Raw genomic sequence first — 21,351 nt, 5'->3', positions numbered from 1 at the left:
GGTTATAACATGCCTTATAATGATTAAGTAACGATACATATATAATGAAACTTTAAACTGTACTATGATGGTTATAACATGCCTTATAATGATTAAGTAACGATACATATATAATGAAACTTTAAACTGTACTATGATGGTTATAACATGCCTTATAATGATTAAGTAACGATACATATATAATGAAACTTTAAACTGTACTATGATGGTTATAACATGCCTTATAATGATTAAGTAACGATACATATATAATGAAACTTTAAACTGTACTATGATGGTTATAACATGCCTTATAATGATTAAGTAACGATACATATATAATGAAACTTTAAACTGTACTATGATGGTTATAACATGCCTTATAATGATTAAGTAACGATACATATATAATGAAACTTTAAACTGTACTATGATGGTTATAACATGCCTTATAATGATTAAGTAACGATACATATATAATGAAACTTTAAACTGTACTATGATGGTTATAACATGCCTTATAATGATTAAGTAACGATACATATATAATGAAACTTTAAACTGTACTATGATGGTTATAACATGCCTTATAATGATTAAGTAACGATACATATATAATGAAACTTTAAACTGTACTATGATGGTTATAACATGCCTTATAATGATTAAGTAACGATACATATATAATGAAACTTTAAACTGTACTATGATGGTTATAACATGCCTTATAATGATTAAGTAACGATACATATATAATGAAACTTTAAACTGTACTATGATGGTTATAACATGCCTTATAATGATTAAGTAACGATACATATATAATGAAACTTTAAACTGTACTATGATGGTTATAACATGCCTTATAATGATTAAGTAACGATACATATATAATGAAACTTTAAACTGTACTATGATGGTTATAACATGCCTTATAATGATTAAGTAACGATACATATATAATGAAACTTTAAACTGTACTATGATGGTTATAACATGCCTTATAATGATTAAGTAACGATACATATATAATGAAACTTTAAACTGTACTATGATGGTTATAACATGCCTTATAATGATTAAGTAACGATACATATATAATGAAACTTTAAACTGTACTATGATGGTTATAACATGCCTTATAATGATTAAGTAACGATACATATATAATGAAACTTTAAACTGTACTATGATGGTTATAACATGCCTTATAATGATTAAGTAACGATACATATATAATGAAACTTTAAACTGTACTATGATGGTTATAACATGCCTTATAATGATTAAGTAACGATACATATATAATGAAACTTTAAACTGTACTATGATGGTTATAACATGCCTTATAATGATTAAGTAACGATACATATATAATGAAACTTTAAACTGTACTATGATGGTTATAACATGCCTTATAATGATTAAGTAACGATACATATATAATGAAACTTTAAACTGTACTATGATGGTTATAACATGCCTTATAATGATTAAGTAACGATACATATATAATGAAACTTTAAACTGTACTATGATGGTTATAACATGCCTTATAATGATTAAGTAACGATACATATATAATGAAACTTTAAACTGTACTATGATGGTTATAACATGCCTTATAATGATTAAGTAACGATACATATATAATGAAACTTTAAACTGTACTATGATGGTTATAACATGCCTTATAATGATTAAGTAACGATACATATATAATGAAACTTTAAACTGTACTATGATGGTTATAACATGCCTTATAATGATTAAGTAACGATACATATATAATGAAACTTTAAACTGTACTATGATGGTTATAACATGCCTTATAATGATTAAGTAACGATACATATATAATGAAACTTTAAACTGTACTATGATGGTTATAACATGCCTTATAATGATTAAGTAACGATACATATATAATGAAACTTTAAACTGTACTATGATGGTTATAACATGCCTTATAATGATTAAGTAACGATACATATATAATGAAACTTTAAACTGTACTATGATGGTTATAACATGCCTTATAATGATTAAGTAACGATACATATATAATGAAACTTTAAACTGTACTATGATGGTTATAACATGCCTTATAATGATTAAGTAACGATACATATATAATGAAACTTTAAACTGTACTATGATGGTTATAACATGCCTTATAATGATTAAGTAACGATACATATATAATGAAACTTTAAACTGTACTATGATGGTTATAACATGCCTTATAATGATTAAGTAACGATACATATATAATGAAACTTTAAACTGTACTATGATGGTTATAACATGCCTTATAATGATTAAGTAACGATACATATATAATGAAACTTTAAACTGTACTATGATGGTTATAACATGCCTTATAATGATTAAGTAACGATACATATATAATGAAACTTTAAACTGTACTATGATGGTTATAACATGCCTTATAATGATTAAGTAACGATACATATATAATGAAACTTTAAACTGTACTATGATGGTTATAACATGCCTTATAATGATTAAGTAACGATACATATATAATGAAACTTTAAACTGTACTATGATGGTTATAACATGCCTTATAATGATTAAGTAACGATACATATATAATGAAACTTTAAACTGTACTATGATGGTTATAACATGCCTTATAATGATTAAGTAACGATACATATATAATGAAACTTTAAACTGTACTATGATGGTTATAACATGCCTTATAATGATTAAGTAACGATACATATATAATGAAACTTTAAACTGTACTATGATGGTTATAACATGCCTTATAATGATTAAGTAACGATACATATATAATGAAACTTTAAACTGTACTATGATGGTTATAACATGCCTTATAATGATTAAGTAACGATACATATATAATGAAACTTTAAACTGTACTATGATGGTTATAACATGCCTTATAATGATTAAGTAACGATACATATATAATGAAACTTTAAACTGTACTATGATGGTTATAACATGCCTTATAATGATTAAGTAACGATACATATATAATGAAACTTTAAACTGTACTATGATGGTTATAACATGCCTTATAATGATTAAGTAACGATACATATATAATGAAACTTTAAACTGTACTATGATGGTTATAACATGCCTTATAATGATTAAGTAACGATACATATATAATGAAACTTTAAACTGTACTATGATGGTTATAACATGCCTTATAATGATTAAGTAACGATACATATATAATGAAACTTTAAACTGTACTATGATGGTTATAACATGCCTTATAATGATTAAGTAACGATACATATATAATGAAACTTTAAACTGTACTATGATGGTTATAACATGCCTTATAATGATTAAGTAACGATACATATATAATGAAACTTTAAACTGTACTATGATGGTTATAACATGCCTTATAATGATTAAGTAACGATACATATATAATGAAACTTTAAACTGTACTATGATGGTTATAACATGCCTTATAATGATTAAGTAACGATACATATATAATGAAACTTTAAACTGTACTATGATGGTTATAACATGCCTTATAATGATTAAGTAACGATACATATATAATGAAACTTTAAACTGTACTATGATGGTTATAACATGCCTTATAATGATTAAGTAACGATACATATATAATGAAACTTTAAACTGTACTATGATGGTTATAACATGCCTTATAATGATTAAGTAACGATACATATATAATGAAACTTTAAACTGTACTATGATGGTTATAACATGCCTTATAATGATTAAGTAACGATACATATATAATGAAACTTTAAACTGTACTATGATGGTTATAACATGCCTTATAATGATTAAGTAACGATACATATATAATGAAACTTTAAACTGTACTATGATGGTTATAACATGCCTTATAATGATTAAGTAACGATACATATATAATGAAACTTTAAACTGTACTATGATGGTTATAACATGCCTTATAATGATTAAGTAACGATACATATATAATGAAACTTTAAACTGTACTATGATGGTTATAACATGCCTTATAATGATTAAGTAACGATACATATATAATGAAACTTTAAACTGTACTATGATGGTTATAACATGCCTTATAATGATTAAGTAACGATACATATATAATGAAACTTTAAACTGTACTATGATGGTTATAACATGCCTTATAATGATTAAGTAACGATACATATATAATGAAACTTTAAACTGTACTATGATGGTTATAACATGCCTTATAATGATTAAGTAACGATACATATATAATGAAACTTTAAACTGTACTATGATGGTTATAACATGCCTTATAATGATTAAGTAACGATACATATATAATGAAACTTTAAACTGTACTATGATGGTTATAACATGCCTTATAATGATTAAGTAACGATACATATATAATGAAACTTTAAACTGTACTATGATGGTTATAACATGCCTTATAATGATTAAGTAACGATACATATATAATGAAACTTTAAACTGTACTATGATGGTTATAACATGCCTTATAATGATTAAGTAACGATACATATATAATGAAACTTTAAACTGTACTATGATGGTTATAACATGCCTTATAATGATTAAGTAACGATACATATATAATGAAACTTTAAACTGTACTATGATGGTTATAACATGCCTTATAATGATTAAGTAACGATACATATATAATGAAACTTTAAACTGTACTATGATGGTTATAACATGCCTTATAATGATTAAGTAACGATACATATATAATGAAACTTTAAACTGTACTATGATGGTTATAACATGCCTTATAATGATTAAGTAACGATACATATATAATGAAACTTTAAACTGTACTATGATGGTTATAACATGCCTTATAATGATTAAGTAACGATACATATATAATGAAACTTTAAACTGTACTATGATGGTTATAACATGCCTTATAATGATTAAGTAACGATACATATATAATGAAACTTTAAACTGTACTATGATGGTTATAACATGCCTTATAATGATTAAGTAACGATACATATATAATGAAACTTTAAACTGTACTATGATGGTTATAACATGCCTTATAATGATTAAGTAACGATACATATATAATGAAACTTTAAACTGTACTATGATGGTTATAACATGCCTTATAATGATTAAGTAACGATACATATATAATGAAACTTTAAACTGTACTATGATGGTTATAACATGCCTTATAATGATTAAGTAACGATACATATATAATGAAACTTTAAACTGTACTATGATGGTTATAACATGCCTTATAATGATTAAGTAACGATACATATATAATGAAACTTTAAACTGTACTATGATGGTTATAACATGCCTTATAATGATTAAGTAACGATACATATATAATGAAACTTTAAACTGTACTATGATGGTTATAACATGCCTTATAATGATTAAGTAACGATACATATATAATGAAACTTTAAACTGTACTATGATGGTTATAACATGCCTTATAATGATTAAGTAACGATACATATATAATGAAACTTTAAACTGTACTATGATGGTTATAACATGCCTTATAATGATTAAGTAACGATACATATATAATGAAACTTTAAACTGTACTATGATGGTTATAACATGCCTTATAATGATTAAGTAACGATACATATATAATGAAACTTTAAACTGTACTATGATGGTTATAACATGCCTTATAATGATTAAGTAACGATACATATATAATGAAACTTTAAACTGTACTATGATGGTTATAACATGCCTTATAATGATTAAGTAACGATACATATATAATGAAACTTTAAACTGTACTATGATGGTTATAACATGCCTTATAATGATTAAGTAACGATACATATATAATGAAACTTTAAACTGTACTATGATGGTTATAACATGCCTTATAATGATTAAGTAACGATACATATATAATGAAACTTTAAACTGTACTATGATGGTTATAACATGCCTTATAATGATTAAGTAACGATACATATATAATGAAACTTTAAACTGTACTATGATGGTTATAACATGCCTTATAATGATTAAGTAACGATACATATATAATGAAACTTTAAACTGTACTATGATGGTTATAACATGCCTTATAATGATTAAGTAACGATACATATATAATGAAACTTTAAACTGTACTATGATGGTTATAACATGCCTTATAATGATTAAGTAACGATACATATATAATGAAACTTTAAACTGTACTATGATGGTTATAACATGCCTTATAATGATTAAGTAACGATACATATATAATGAAACTTTAAACTGTACTATGATGGTTATAACATGCCTTATAATGATTAAGTAACGATACATATATAATGAAACTTTAAACTGTACTATGATGGTTATAACATGCCTTATAATGATTAAGTAACGATACATATATAATGAAACTTTAAACTGTACTATGATGGTTATAACATGCCTTATAATGATTAAGTAACGATACATATATAATGAAACTTTAAACTGTACTATGATGGTTATAACATGCCTTATAATGATTAAGTAACGATACATATATAATGAAACTTTAAACTGTACTATGATGGTTATAACATGCCTTATAATGATTAAGTAACGATACATATATAATGAAACTTTAAACTGTACTATGATGGTTATAACATGCCTTATAATGATTAAGTAACGATACATATATAATGAAACTTTAAACTGTACTATGATGGTTATAACATGCCTTATAATGATTAAGTAACGATACATATATAATGAAACTTTAAACTGTACTATGATGGTTATAACATGCCTTATAATGATTAAGTAACGATACATATATAATGAAACTTTAAACTGTACTATGATGGTTATAACATGCCTTATAATGATTAAGTAACGATACATATATAATGAAACTTTAAACTGTACTATGATGGTTATAACATGCCTTATAATGATTAAGTAACGATACATATATAATGAAACTTTAAACTGTACTATGATGGTTATAACATGCCTTATAATGATTAAGTAACGATACATATATAATGAAACTTTAAACTGTACTATGATGGTTATAACATGCCTTATAATGATTAAGTAACGATACATATATAATGAAACTTTAAACTGTACTATGATGGTTATAACATGCCTTATAATGATTAAGTAACGATACATATATAATGAAACTTTAAACTGTACTATGATGGTTATAACATGCCTTATAATGATTAAGTAACGATACATATATAATGAAACTTTAAACTGTACTATGATGGTTATAACATGCCTTATAATGATTAAGTAACGATACATATATAATGAAACTTTAAACTGTACTATGATGGTTATAACATGCCTTATAATGATTAAGTAACGATACATATATAATGAAACTTTAAACTGTACTATGATGGTTATAACATGCCTTATAATGATTAAGTAACGATACATATATAATGAAACTTTAAACTGTACTATGATGGTTATAACATGCCTTATAATGATTAAGTAACGATACATATATAATGAAACTTTAAACTGTACTATGATGGTTATAACATGCCTTATAATGATTAAGTAACGATACATATATAATGAAACTTTAAACTGTACTATGATGGTTATAACATGCCTTATAATGATTAAGTAACGATACATATATAATGAAACTTTAAACTGTACTATGATGGTTATAACATGCCTTATAATGATTAAGTAACGATACATATATAATGAAACTTTAAACTGTACTATGATGGTTATAACATGCCTTATAATGATTAAGTAACGATACATATATAATGAAACTTTAAACTGTACTATGATGGTTATAACATGCCTTATAATGATTAAGTAACGATACATATATAATGAAACTTTAAACTGTACTATGATGGTTATAACATGCCTTATAATGATTAAGTAACGATACATATATAATGAAACTTTAAACTGTACTATGATGGTTATAACATGCCTTATAATGATTAAGTAACGATACATATATAATGAAACTTTAAACTGTACTATGATGGTTATAACATGCCTTATAATGATTAAGTAACGATACATATATAATGAAACTTTAAACTGTACTATGATGGTTATAACATGCCTTATAATGATTAAGTAACGATACATATATAATGAAACTTTAAACTGTACTATGATGGTTATAACATGCCTTATAATGATTAAGTAACGATACATATATAATGAAACTTTAAACTGTACTATGATGGTTATAACATGCCTTATAATGATTAAGTAACGATACATATATAATGAAACTTTAAACTGTACTATGATGGTTATAACATGCCTTATAATGATTAAGTAACGATACATATATAATGAAACTTTAAACTGTACTATGATGGTTATAACATGCCTTATAATGATTAAGTAACGATACATATATAATGAAACTTTAAACTGTACTATGATGGTTATAACATGCCTTATAATGATTAAGTAACGATACATATATAATGAAACTTTAAACTGTACTATGATGGTTATAACATGCCTTATAATGATTAAGTAACGATACATATATAATGAAACTTTAAACTGTACTATGATGGTTATAACATGCCTTATAATGATTAAGTAACGATACATATATAATGAAACTTTAAACTGTACTATGATGGTTATAACATGCCTTATAATGATTAAGTAACGATACATATATAATGAAACTTTAAACTGTACTATGATGGTTATAACATGCCTTATAATGATTAAGTAACGATACATATATAATGAAACTTTAAACTGTACTATGATGGTTATAACATGCCTTATAATGATTAAGTAACGATACATATATAATGAAACTTTAAACTGTACTATGATGGTTATAACATGCCTTATAATGATTAAGTAACGATACATATATAATGAAACTTTAAACTGTACTATGATGGTTATAACATGCCTTATAATGATTAAGTAACGATACATATATAATGAAACTTTAAACTGTACTATGATGGTTATAACATGCCTTATAATGATTAAGTAACGATACATATATAATGAAACTTTAAACTGTACTATGATGGTTATAACATGCCTTATAATGATTAAGTAACGATACATATATAATGAAACTTTAAACTGTACTATGATGGTTATAACATGCCTTATAATGATTAAGTAACGATACATATATAATGATACATATATAATGAAACTTTAAACTGTACTATGATGGTTATAACATGCCTTATAATGATTAAGTAACGATACATATATAATGAAACTTTAAACTGTACTATGATGGTTATAACATGCCTTATAATGATTAAGTAACGATACATATATAATGAAACTTTAAACTGTACTATGATGGTTATAACATGCCTTATAATGATTAAGTAACGATACATATATAATGAAACTTTAAACTGTACTATGATGGTTATAACATGCCTTATAATGATTAAGTAACGATACATATATAATGAAACTTTAAACTGTACTATGATGGTTATAACATGCCTTATAATGATTAAGTAACGATACATATATAATGAAACTTTAAACTGTACTATGATGGTTATAACATGCCTTATAATGATTAAGTAACGATACATATATAATGAAACTTTAAACTGTACTATGATGGTTATAACATGCCTTATAATGATTAAGTAACGATACATATATAATGAAACTTTAAACTGTACTATGATGGTTATAACATGCCTTATAATGATTAAGTAACGATACATATATAATGAAACTTTAAACTGTACTATGATGGTTATAACATGCCTTATAATGATTAAGTAACGATACATATATAATGAAACTTTAAACTGTACTATGATGGTTATAACATGCCTTATAATGATTAAGTAACGATACATATATAATGAAACTTTAAACTGTACTATGATGGTTATAACATGCCTTATAATGATTAAGTAACGATACATATATAATGAAACTTTAAACTGTACTATGATGGTTATAACATGCCTTATAATGATTAAGTAACGATACATATATAATGAAACTTTAAACTGTACTATGATGGTTATAACATGCCTTATAATGATTAAGTAACGATACATATATAATGAAACTTTAAACTGTACTATGATGGTTATAACATGCCTTATAATGATTAAGTAACGATACATATATAATGAAACTTTAAACTGTACTATGATGGTTATAACATGCCTTATAATGATTAAGTAACGATACATATATAATGAAACTTTAAACTGTACTATGATGGTTATAACATGCCTTATAATGATTAAGTAACGATACATATATAATGAAACTTTAAACTGTACTATGATGGTTATAACATGCCTTATAATGATTAAGTAACGATACATATATAATGAAACTTTAAACTGTACTATGATGGTTATAACATGCCTTATAATGATTAAGTAACGATACATATATAATGAAACTTTAAACTGTACTATGATGGTTATAACATGCCTTATAATGATTAAGTAACGATACATATATAATGAAACTTTAAACTGTACTATGATGGTTATAACATGCCTTATAATGATTAAGTAACGATACATATATAATGAAACTTTAAACTGTACTATGATGGTTATAACATGCCTTATAATGATTAAGTAACGATACATATATAATGAAACTTTAAACTGTACTATGATGGTTATAACATGCCTTATAATGATTAAGTAACGATACATATATAATGAAACTTTAAACTGTACTATGATGGTTATAACATGCCTTATAATGATTAAGTAACGATACATATATAATGAAACTTTAAACTGTACTATGATGGTTATAACATGCCTTATAATGATTAAGTAACGATACATATATAATGAAACTTTAAACTGTACTATGATGGTTATAACATGCCTTATAATGATTAAGTAACGATACATATATAATGAAACTTTAAACTGTACTATGATGGTTATAACATGCCTTATAATGATTAAGTAACGATACATATATAATGAAACTTTAAACTGTACTATGATGGTTATAACATGCCTTATAATGATTAAGTAACGATACATATATAATGAAACTTTAAACTGTACTATGATGGTTATAACATGCCTTATAATGATTAAGTAACGATACATATATAATGAAACTTTAAACTGTACTATGATGGTTATAACATGCCTTATAATGATTAAGTAACGATACATATATAATGAAACTTTAAACTGTACTATGATGGTTATAACATGCCTTATAATGATTAAGTAACGATACATATATAATGAAACTTTAAACTGTACTATGATGGTTATAACATGCCTTATAATGATTAAGTAACGATACATATATAATGAAACTTTAAACTGTACTATGATGGTTATAACATGCCTTATAATGATTAAGTAACGATACATATATAATGAAACTTTAAACTGTACTATGATGGTTATAACATGCCTTATAATGATTAAGTAACGATACATATATAATGAAACTTTAAACTGTACTATGATGGTTATAACATGCCTTATAATGATTAAGTAACGATACATATATAATGAAACTTTAAACTGTACTATGATGGTTATAACATGCCTTATAATGATTAAGTAACGATACATATATAATGAAACTTTAAACTGTACTATGATGGTTATAACATGCCTTATAATGATTAAGTAACGATACATATATAATGAAACTTTAAACTGTACTATGATGGTCATAACATGCCTTATAATGATTAAGTAACGATACATATATAATGAAACTTTAAACTGTACTATGATGGTTATAACATGCCTTATAATGATTAAGTAACGATACATATATAATGAAACTTTAAACTGTACTATGATGGTTATAACATGCCTTATAATGATTAAGTAACGATACATATATAATGAAACTTTAAACTGTACTATGATGGTTATAACATGCCTTATAATGATTAAGTAACGATACATATATAATGAAACTTTAAACTGTACTATGATGGTGGTCATAACATGCCTTATAATGATTAAGTAACGATACATATATAATGAAACTTTAAACTGTACTATGATGGTTATAACATGCCTTATAATGATTAAGTAACGATACATATATAATGAAACTTTAAACTGTACTATGATGGTCATAACATGCCTTATAATGATTAAGTAACGATACATATATAATGAAACTTTAAACTGTACTATGATGGTTATAACATGCCTTATATAATGATTAAGTAACGATACATAATGAAACTTTAAACTGTACTATGATGGTTATAACATGCCTTATAATGATTAAGTAACGATACATATATAATGAAACTTTAAACTGTACTATGATGTACTTATAATGATTAAGTAACGATACACATATAAATAATCTTTAAACTGTACTATGATGGTTATAACATGCCTTATAATGATTAAGTAACGATACATATATAATGAAACTTTAAACTGTACTATGATGGTTATAACATGCCTTATAATGATTAAGTAACGATACATATATAATGAAACTTTAAACTGTACTATGATGGTTATAACATGTCTTATAATGATTAAGTAACGATACATATATAATGAAACTTTAAACTGTACTATGATGGTCATAACATGCCTTATAATGATTAAGTAACGATACATATATAATGAAACTTTAAACTGTACTATGATGGTCATAACATGCCTTATAATGATTAAGTAACGATACATATATAATGAAACTTTAAACTGTACTATGATGGTTATAACATGTCTTATAATGATTAAGTAACGATACATATATAATGAAACTTTAAACTGTACTATGATGGTTATAACATGCCTTATAATGATTAAGTAAAGATACATATATAATGAAACTTTAAACTGTACTATGATGGTCATAATATGCCTTATAATGATTAAGTAACGATACATATATAATGAAACTTTAAACTGTACTATGATGGTTATAACATGCCTTATAATGGTTAAGTAACGATACATATATAATGAAACTTTAAACTGTACTATGATGGTTATAACATGCCTTATAATGATTAAGTAACGATACATATATAATGAAACTTTAAACTGTACTATGATGGTTATAACATGCCTTATAATAATTATGTAACGATACATATATAATGTTTTCGTTCACCTCTGTCCTGGGTGGATACATAGTTATCAAGGACTAGATTCTTCAGCTTCACAATGTTTCTGATTGCTGTGCTACTGTTGATACCTTCCTTAGCTATAATTTCCAGTAAGTTTAGAGCTTCATTGATGTAAACAGTGTTTCCAGGTTCTGCATTTAAACTGAAAAGTACACCAATAACACAAGCCCATAAATTTAAACTTCATGAAATTTTTTTTGTTTTAATAATAGATCTTACATAATTCAACTAGAGAGATTTGAAAAAAAATATATTCATTTTTTTTCTATTGCATAAGGGTTTTTAACAAATTAGAAAAACTTACTTAGATCAAACTATTATTATATTTATCACAATTAACATTTTTCATTGTTATGTTTTGGTGCTAAAATATTTGACAAGAATCTTGTGTCATGATTGGTGTAGAGAAATGAATAGCCAGTGGTCATTAACAGTTTAAGAATAATGGAATGTGGCTCATTTCAGTGAAATTTATTCACTCATGTACATGTCACATTTTATGAAAAGTCTGTATATGACAAAGAAATCATTTTAGGTTTTATTGTACATGAATTACAGTAGAACACATGAATGTGTTGTCAACATCATCTGATCATTTCGAGATAGAATGCATCTATAATTACAAGAAAATCTGTAAATTTACATGGTGCAAGTGATAAATTAAACACTATTTCAAATCGTTCTTTTGTTAAATTAACTTTAAGAAACATCAGTTTACAATACTGATGTGTTATTTATGAAATAATAGCAAAAACTAGTTGCTAGATGTGGCACGTTAACATTGATTATAATTTGTATTGTCTGAGGTTGATAGGTTAATTATGGTACACTGTTGAGAGCAGCCATCTTGTTCTGAGTTATAAGATACTTTTAGGTATTTTGTTCTCTCCACTTACTTTAATTGTTAACATACATTAGACACTACAACATGTAATTCATATTAAGGAATACTTCAATTGTTGTGAATTTTAGCAGCACTGTCTTCTTTTATCTTCTCCCCTCATGTGAACCTGATGTAAGCATCCTTGCATATCAGATGAAAATTATTTTAAAACTATAGATTTGACCAGATGTTTTAACTTGGGTTATGGGATGATTCTTCTCATCATTGTATTCATTCCTTCTCAATCTTAACTATTAATACTTGACTTTTAGAGATGTCAAAATCAGAAACGAAACTTTCAAAAAATATTCTTCAAAAACAATTCAAACTCATTATTAATTTTTATTTATTCATGTTTGAAGTTACAGTAATAGCAGACTGGAAAACTAAAAATCAATAACAAATACAGTAGTTACAAGTACTACAGTTAGTGATAAACTGCAATCAATAACAAATACTGCAGTTACATGTACTATGGTTAGTGATAAACTACAATCAATAACAAATACAGCAGTTATAAGTACTACAGTTAGTGATAAACTACAATCAATAACAAATACAGTAGTTACAAGTACTACAGTTAGTGATAAACTGCAATCAATAACAAATACTGCAGTTACATGTACTATGGTTAGTGATAAACTACAATCAATAACAAATACAGAAGTTATAAGTACTACAGTTAGTGATAAACTACAATCAATAACAAATACAGTAGTTACAAGTACTACAGTTAGTGATAAACTACAATCCATAACAAATATAGTTACATATACTACAGTTAGTGATAAACTACAATCAATAACAAATACAGTAGTTACATGTACTACAGTTAGTGATAAACTACAATCCATAACAAATATAGTTACATGTACTACAGTTAGTGATAAACTGGAATCAATAACAAATACAGTAGTTACATGTACTACAGTTAGTCATAAACTACAATCAATAACAAATACAGTAGTTACATGTACTACAGTTAGTCATAAACTACAATCAATAACAAATACAGCAGTTACAAGTACTACAGTTAGTGATAAACTACAATCAATAACAAATACAGTAGTTACAAGTACTACAGTTAGTGATAAACTACAATCAATAACAAATACAGCAGTTATAAGTACTACAGTTAGTGATAAACTACAATCAATAACAAATACAGTAGTTACAAGTACTACAGTTAGTGATAAACTGCAATCAATAACAAATACTGCAGTTACATGTACTATGGTTAGTGATAAACTACAATCAATAACAAATACAGAAGTTATAAGTACTACAGTTAGTGATAAACTACAATCAATAACAAATACAGTAGTTACATGTACTACAGTTAGTGATAAACTACAATCCATAACAAATATAGTTACATGTACTACAGTTAGTGATAAACTGGAATCAATAACAAATACAGTAGTTACATGTACTACAGTTAGTCATAAACTACAATCAATAACAAATACAGTAGTTACATGTACTACAGTTAGTCATAAACTACAATCAATAACAAATACAGCAGTTACAAGTACTACAGTTAGTGATAAACTACAATCAATAACAAATACAGTAGTTACAAGTACTACAGTTAGTGATAAACTACAATCAATAACAAATACAGTAGTTACATGTACTACAGTTAGTGATAAACTACAATCAATAACAAATACAGTAGTTACAAGTACTACAGTTAGTGATAAACTACAATCAATAACAAATACAGTAGTTACATGTACTACAGTTAGTGATAAACTACAATCAATAACAAATACAGTAGTTACAGGTACTACAGTTAGTGATAAACTACAATCAATAACAAATACAGTAGTTACAAGTACTACAGTTAGTGATAAACTACAATCAATAACAAATACAGTAGTTACATGTACTACAGTTAGTGATAAACTACAATCAATAACAAATACAGTAGTTACAGGTACTACAGTTAGTGATAAACTACAATCAATAACAAATACAGCAGTTACAAGTACTACAGTTAGTGATAAACTACAATCAATAACAAATACAGTAGTTACAAGTACTACAGTTAGTGATAAACTACAATCAATAACAAATACAGTAGTTACAAGTACTACAGTTAGTGATAAACTACAATCAGTAACAAATACAGCAGTTACAAGTACTACAGTTAGTGATAAACTACAATCAATAACAAATACAGTAGTTACAAGTACTACAGTTAGTGATAAACTACAATCAATAACAAATACAGTAGTTACATGTACTACAGTTAGTGATAAACTACAATCAATAACAAATACAGCAGTTACATGTACTACAGTTAGTGATAAACTACAATCAATAACAAATACAGCAGTTACATGTACTACAGTTAGTGATAAACTGGAATCAATAACAAATACAGTAGTTACAAGTACTACAGTTAGTGATAAACTACATTCAATAACAAATACAGCAGTTACAAGTACTACAGTTAGTGATAAACTGCAATCAATAACAAATACTGCAGTTACATGTACTATGGTTAGTGATAAACTACAATCAATAACAAATACAGAAGTTATAAGTACTACAGTTAGTGATAAACTACAATCAATAACAAATACAGTAGTTACAAGTACTACAGTTAGTGATAAACTACAATCCATAACAAATATAGTTACATGTACTACAGATAGTGATAAACTACAATCAATAACAAATACAGTAGTTACATGTACTACAGTTAGTGATAAACTACAATCCATAACAAATATAGTTACATGTACTACAGTTAGTGATAAACTGGAATCAATAACAAATACAGTAGTTACATGTACTACAGTTAGTCATAAACTACAATCAATAACAAATACAGTAGTTACATGTACTACAGTTAGTCATAAACTACAATCAATAACAAATACAGCAGTTACAAGTACTACAGTTAGTGATAAACTACAATCAATAACAAATACAGTAGTTACAAGTACTACAGTTAGTGATAAACTGCAATCAATAACAAATACTGCAGTTACATGTACTATGGTTAGTGATAAACTACAATCAATAACAAATACAGCAGTTATAAGTACTACAGTTAGTGATAAACTACAATCAATAACAAATACAGTAGTTACAAGTACTACAGTTAGTGATAAACTGCAATCAATAACAAATACTGCAGTTACATGTACTATGGTTAGTGATAAACTACAATCAATAACAAATACAGAAGTTATAAGTACTACAGTTAGTGATAAACTACAATCAATAACAAATACAGTAGTTACATGTACTACAGTTAGTGATAAACTACAATCCATAACAAATATAGTTACATGTACTACAGTTAGTGATAAACTGGAATCAATAACAAATACAGTAGTTACATGTACTACAGTTAGTCATAAACTACAATCAATAACAAATACAGTAGTTACATGTACTACAGTTAGTCATAAACTACAATCAATAACAAATACAGCAGTTACAAGTACTACAGTTAGTGATAAACTACAATCAATAACAAATACAGTAGTTACAAGTACTACAGTTAGTGATAAACTACAATCAATAACAAATACAGTAGTTACATGTACTACAGTTAGTGATAAACTACAATCAATAACAAATACAGTAGTTACAAGTACTACAGTTAGTGATAAACTACAATCAATAACAAATACAGTAGTTACATGTACTACAGTTAGTGATAAACTACAATCAATAACAAATACAGTAGTTACAGGTACTACAGTTAGTGATAAACTACAATCAATAACAAATACAGTAGTTACAAGTACTACAGTTAGTGATAAACTACAATCAATAACAAATACAGTAGTTACATGTATTACAGTTAGTGATAAACTACAATCAATAACAAATACAGTAGTTACAGGTACTACAGTTAGTGATAAACTACAATCAATAACAAATACAGCAGTTACAAGTACTACAGTTAGTGATAAACTACAATCAATAACAAATACAGTAGTTACAAGTACTACAGTTAGTGATAAACTACAATCAATAACAAATACAGTAGTTACAAGTACTACAGTTAGTGATAAACTACAATCAGTAACAAATACAGCAGTTACAAGTACTACAGTTAGTGATAAACTACAATCAATAACAAATACAGTAGTTACAAGTACTACAGTTAGTGATAAACTACAATCAATAACAAATACAGTAGTTACATGTACTACAGTTAGTGATAAACTACAATCAATAACAAATACAGCAGTTACATGTACTACAGTTAGTGATAAACTACAATCAATAACAAATACAGCAGTTACATGTACTACAGTTAGTGATAAACTGGAATCAATAACAAATACAGTAGTTACAAGTACTACAGTTAGTGATAAACTACAATCAATGACAAATACAGCAGTTACAAGTACTACAGTTAGTGATAAACTACAATCAATAACAAATACAGTAGTTACAAGTACTACAGTTAGTGATAAACTACATTCAATAACAAATACAGCAGTTACAAGTACTACAGTTAGTGATAAACTACAATCAATAACAAATACAGTAGTTACAAGTACTACAGTTAGTGATAAACTACAATCAATGACAAATACAGCAGTTACAAGTACTACAGTTAGTGATAAACTACAATCAATGACAAATACAGTTATTACAAGTAATGCAATTAGTGGTAAATTAAGAACAAACACAAGTATTAGTGGCAAACTAAAATCAATAATAAAAACAGTAGTTACAAGTACTATATTTGGTGGAAAACTGGAATCAGTAACAAATACAGTAGACACAAGTACTAGGATTAGTGTTGAACTAAAACTAATCAAAAATACAGTAGATACAAGCACTACAATTGGTGGTAAAATGAAATTAATAAAAATACAGAGCTTAATAATACAACCATTAGTGGCAAACTAAAATCAATAATAAAAACAGTAGTTACAAGTACTATATTTGGTGGAAAACTGGAATCAGTAACAAATACAGTAGACACAAGTACTAGAATTAGTGTTGAACTAAAACTAATCAAAAATACAGTAGATACAAGCACTACAATTGGTGGTAAAATGAAATTAATAAAAATACAGAACTTAATAATACAACCATTAGTGGCAAACTAAAATCAATAATAAAAACAGTAGTTACAAGTACTATATTTGGTGGAAAACTGGAATCAGTAACAAATACAGTAGACACAAGTACTAGAATTAGTGTTGAACTAAAACTAATCAAAAATACAGTAGATACAAGCACTACAATTGGTGGTAAAATGAAATTAATAAAAATACAGAACTTAATAATACAACCATTAGTGGCAAACTAAAATCTGTAACAAATACAGTAGTTACAAGTACTAGAATTAGTGATAAACAAAAATCAATAACAAATACAGTAATTATAAACACAACCATTAGTGGCAAACAAAAATAAATAATAATTACAGTAGTTATAAGTACAATATTTAGAGGTAAACTAAAATCTATAACAAATAGAGCAGTAACAAGTACTATATATAGGGGAAAACCTCTACATTAAAGTGAGTGTAATTGATAATAAACAAAATAGATTTAGTAGTTTAAGTGAGTGTTAGTAGTAATGTATAAAATTGATACTCCAGTAGTTTAAGTGAGTGTTGGTAGTAATTAATGTATAAATTTCATACTCCGGTAGTTTAAGCGAGTGTGGGTTGTAATGTATAAAATTGATACTCTAGTAGTTTAAGTGAGTATAGGTAATAATGTATAAACTTGATACTCTTGTAGTAAAAGTGAGTATAGATAGTAATATATAACATTGATACTCCACTAGTTTCAGTGAGTGTTGGTAGTAATTAATGTATAAACTTTTTACTCTGGTAGTTTAAGTGTGTGAAGGTAATAATGTATAAAATTGATACTCCAGTAGTTTAAGTGAGTGTTGGTAGTAATTTATAAACGTGATACTCCACTAGTTTAAGAGAGTGCAGGTGATTTATAAACGTGATACTCCAGTAGTTTAAATGAGTGCAGGTAGTAATGTATAAACTTCATAATCCGGTTGTTTAGGTGAGTGTAGGTAGTAATGTATAAACTTCATAATTCGGTTGTTTAGGTGAGTGCAGGTAGTAATGTATAAACTTCATAATCCGGTTGTTTAGGTGAGTGTAGGTAGTAATGTATAAACTTCATAATCCGGTTGTTTAGGTGAGTGCAGGTAGTAATGTATAAACTTCATAATCCGGTTGTTTAGGTGAGTGTAGGTAGTAATGTATAAACTTCATAATCCGGTTGTTTAGGTGAGTGTAGGTAGTAATGTATAAACTTCATAATCCGGTTGTTTAAATGAGTGTAGGTAGTAATGTATAAACTTCATAATTCGGTTGTTTAGGTGAGTGTAGGTAGTAATGTATAAACTTCATAATCCGGTTGTTTAGGTGAGTGTAAGTAGTAATGTATAAACTTCATAATCTGGTTGTTTAAATGAGTGTAGGTAGTAATGTATAAACTTCATAATTCGGTTGTTTAGGTGAGTGTAGGTAGTAATGTATAAACTTCATAATCCGGTTGTTTAGGTGAGTGTAGGTAGTAATGTATAAACTTCATAATCCGGTTGTTTAGGTGAGTGTAGGTAGTAATGTATAAACTTCATAATCCGGTTGTTTAAATGAGTGTAGGTAGTAATGTATAAACTTCATAATTCGGTTGTTTAGGTGAGTGTAGGTAGTAATGTATAAACTTCATAATCCGGTTGTTTAGGTGAGTGTAGGTAGTAATGTATAAACTTCATAATCTGGTTGTTTAAATGAGTGTAGGTAGTAATGTATAAACTTCATAATTCGGTTGTTTAGGTGAGTGTAGGTAGTAATGTATAAACTTCATAATCCGGTTGTTTAGGTGAGTGTAGGTAGTAATGTATAAACTTCATAATCCGGTTGTTTAGGTGAGTGTAGGTAGTAATGTATAAACTTCATAATCCGGTTGTTTAGGTGAGTGTAGGTAGTAATGTATAAACTTCATAATTCGGTTGTTTAGGTGAGTGTAGGTGGTAATGTATAAACTTGATACTGCAGTAGTTTAAGAGATGTATGAGGGAATATAGAAGTCTGATAACGTAAATGGCTTTAGAAAGTAAAAATGTAGTAATTTTGTATTCTATTAGTTGATATCTTTCTTAAAGAAATTTTTATTTCTGAGTTACTTGTTTTTATTCTATCAAAATATTATATAGCTGTTTTAATTGTTTTCATGATAAACACTAAGTTTTAATTGTTAATGAACATTAAATGTCATTTAATTATAGTTTCAAGTATAGACAGGCTGTAGTAGTTAATACAACCCTAATAAAATGTCATACATTTAGGAAATTTTATGAAATTATGAAATACAGCTGAAACCTT

At 26.2% G+C, this 21,351-nt stretch overlaps 1 protein-coding gene across 1 annotated transcript in view; it reads right to left on the bottom strand.

The window, feature by feature from the left end:
* LOC143236796 (uncharacterized) overlaps positions 1 to 21,351 on the bottom strand; it is a 133,018-nt gene that overhangs the window by 35,351 nt on the left and 76,316 nt on the right. Inside the window, exon 12 of the mRNA XM_076475360.1 lies at positions 13,105 to 13,262. Coding sequence (XP_076331475.1) covers positions 13,105 to 13,262 — 158 coding nt within the window. The remainder of the gene's footprint in view (positions 1 to 13,104; positions 13,263 to 21,351) is intronic.

Source organism: Tachypleus tridentatus, chromosome 13 (genome assembly GCF_004210375.1).
Source record: "Tachypleus tridentatus isolate NWPU-2018 chromosome 13, ASM421037v1, whole genome shotgun sequence".
Taxonomy (NCBI): Eukaryota; Metazoa; Arthropoda; class Merostomata; order Xiphosura; family Limulidae; genus Tachypleus; species Tachypleus tridentatus.
Note: the sequence above shows the minus strand (reverse complement) of the source record. Positions and strands in the feature narration are given on the sequence as shown.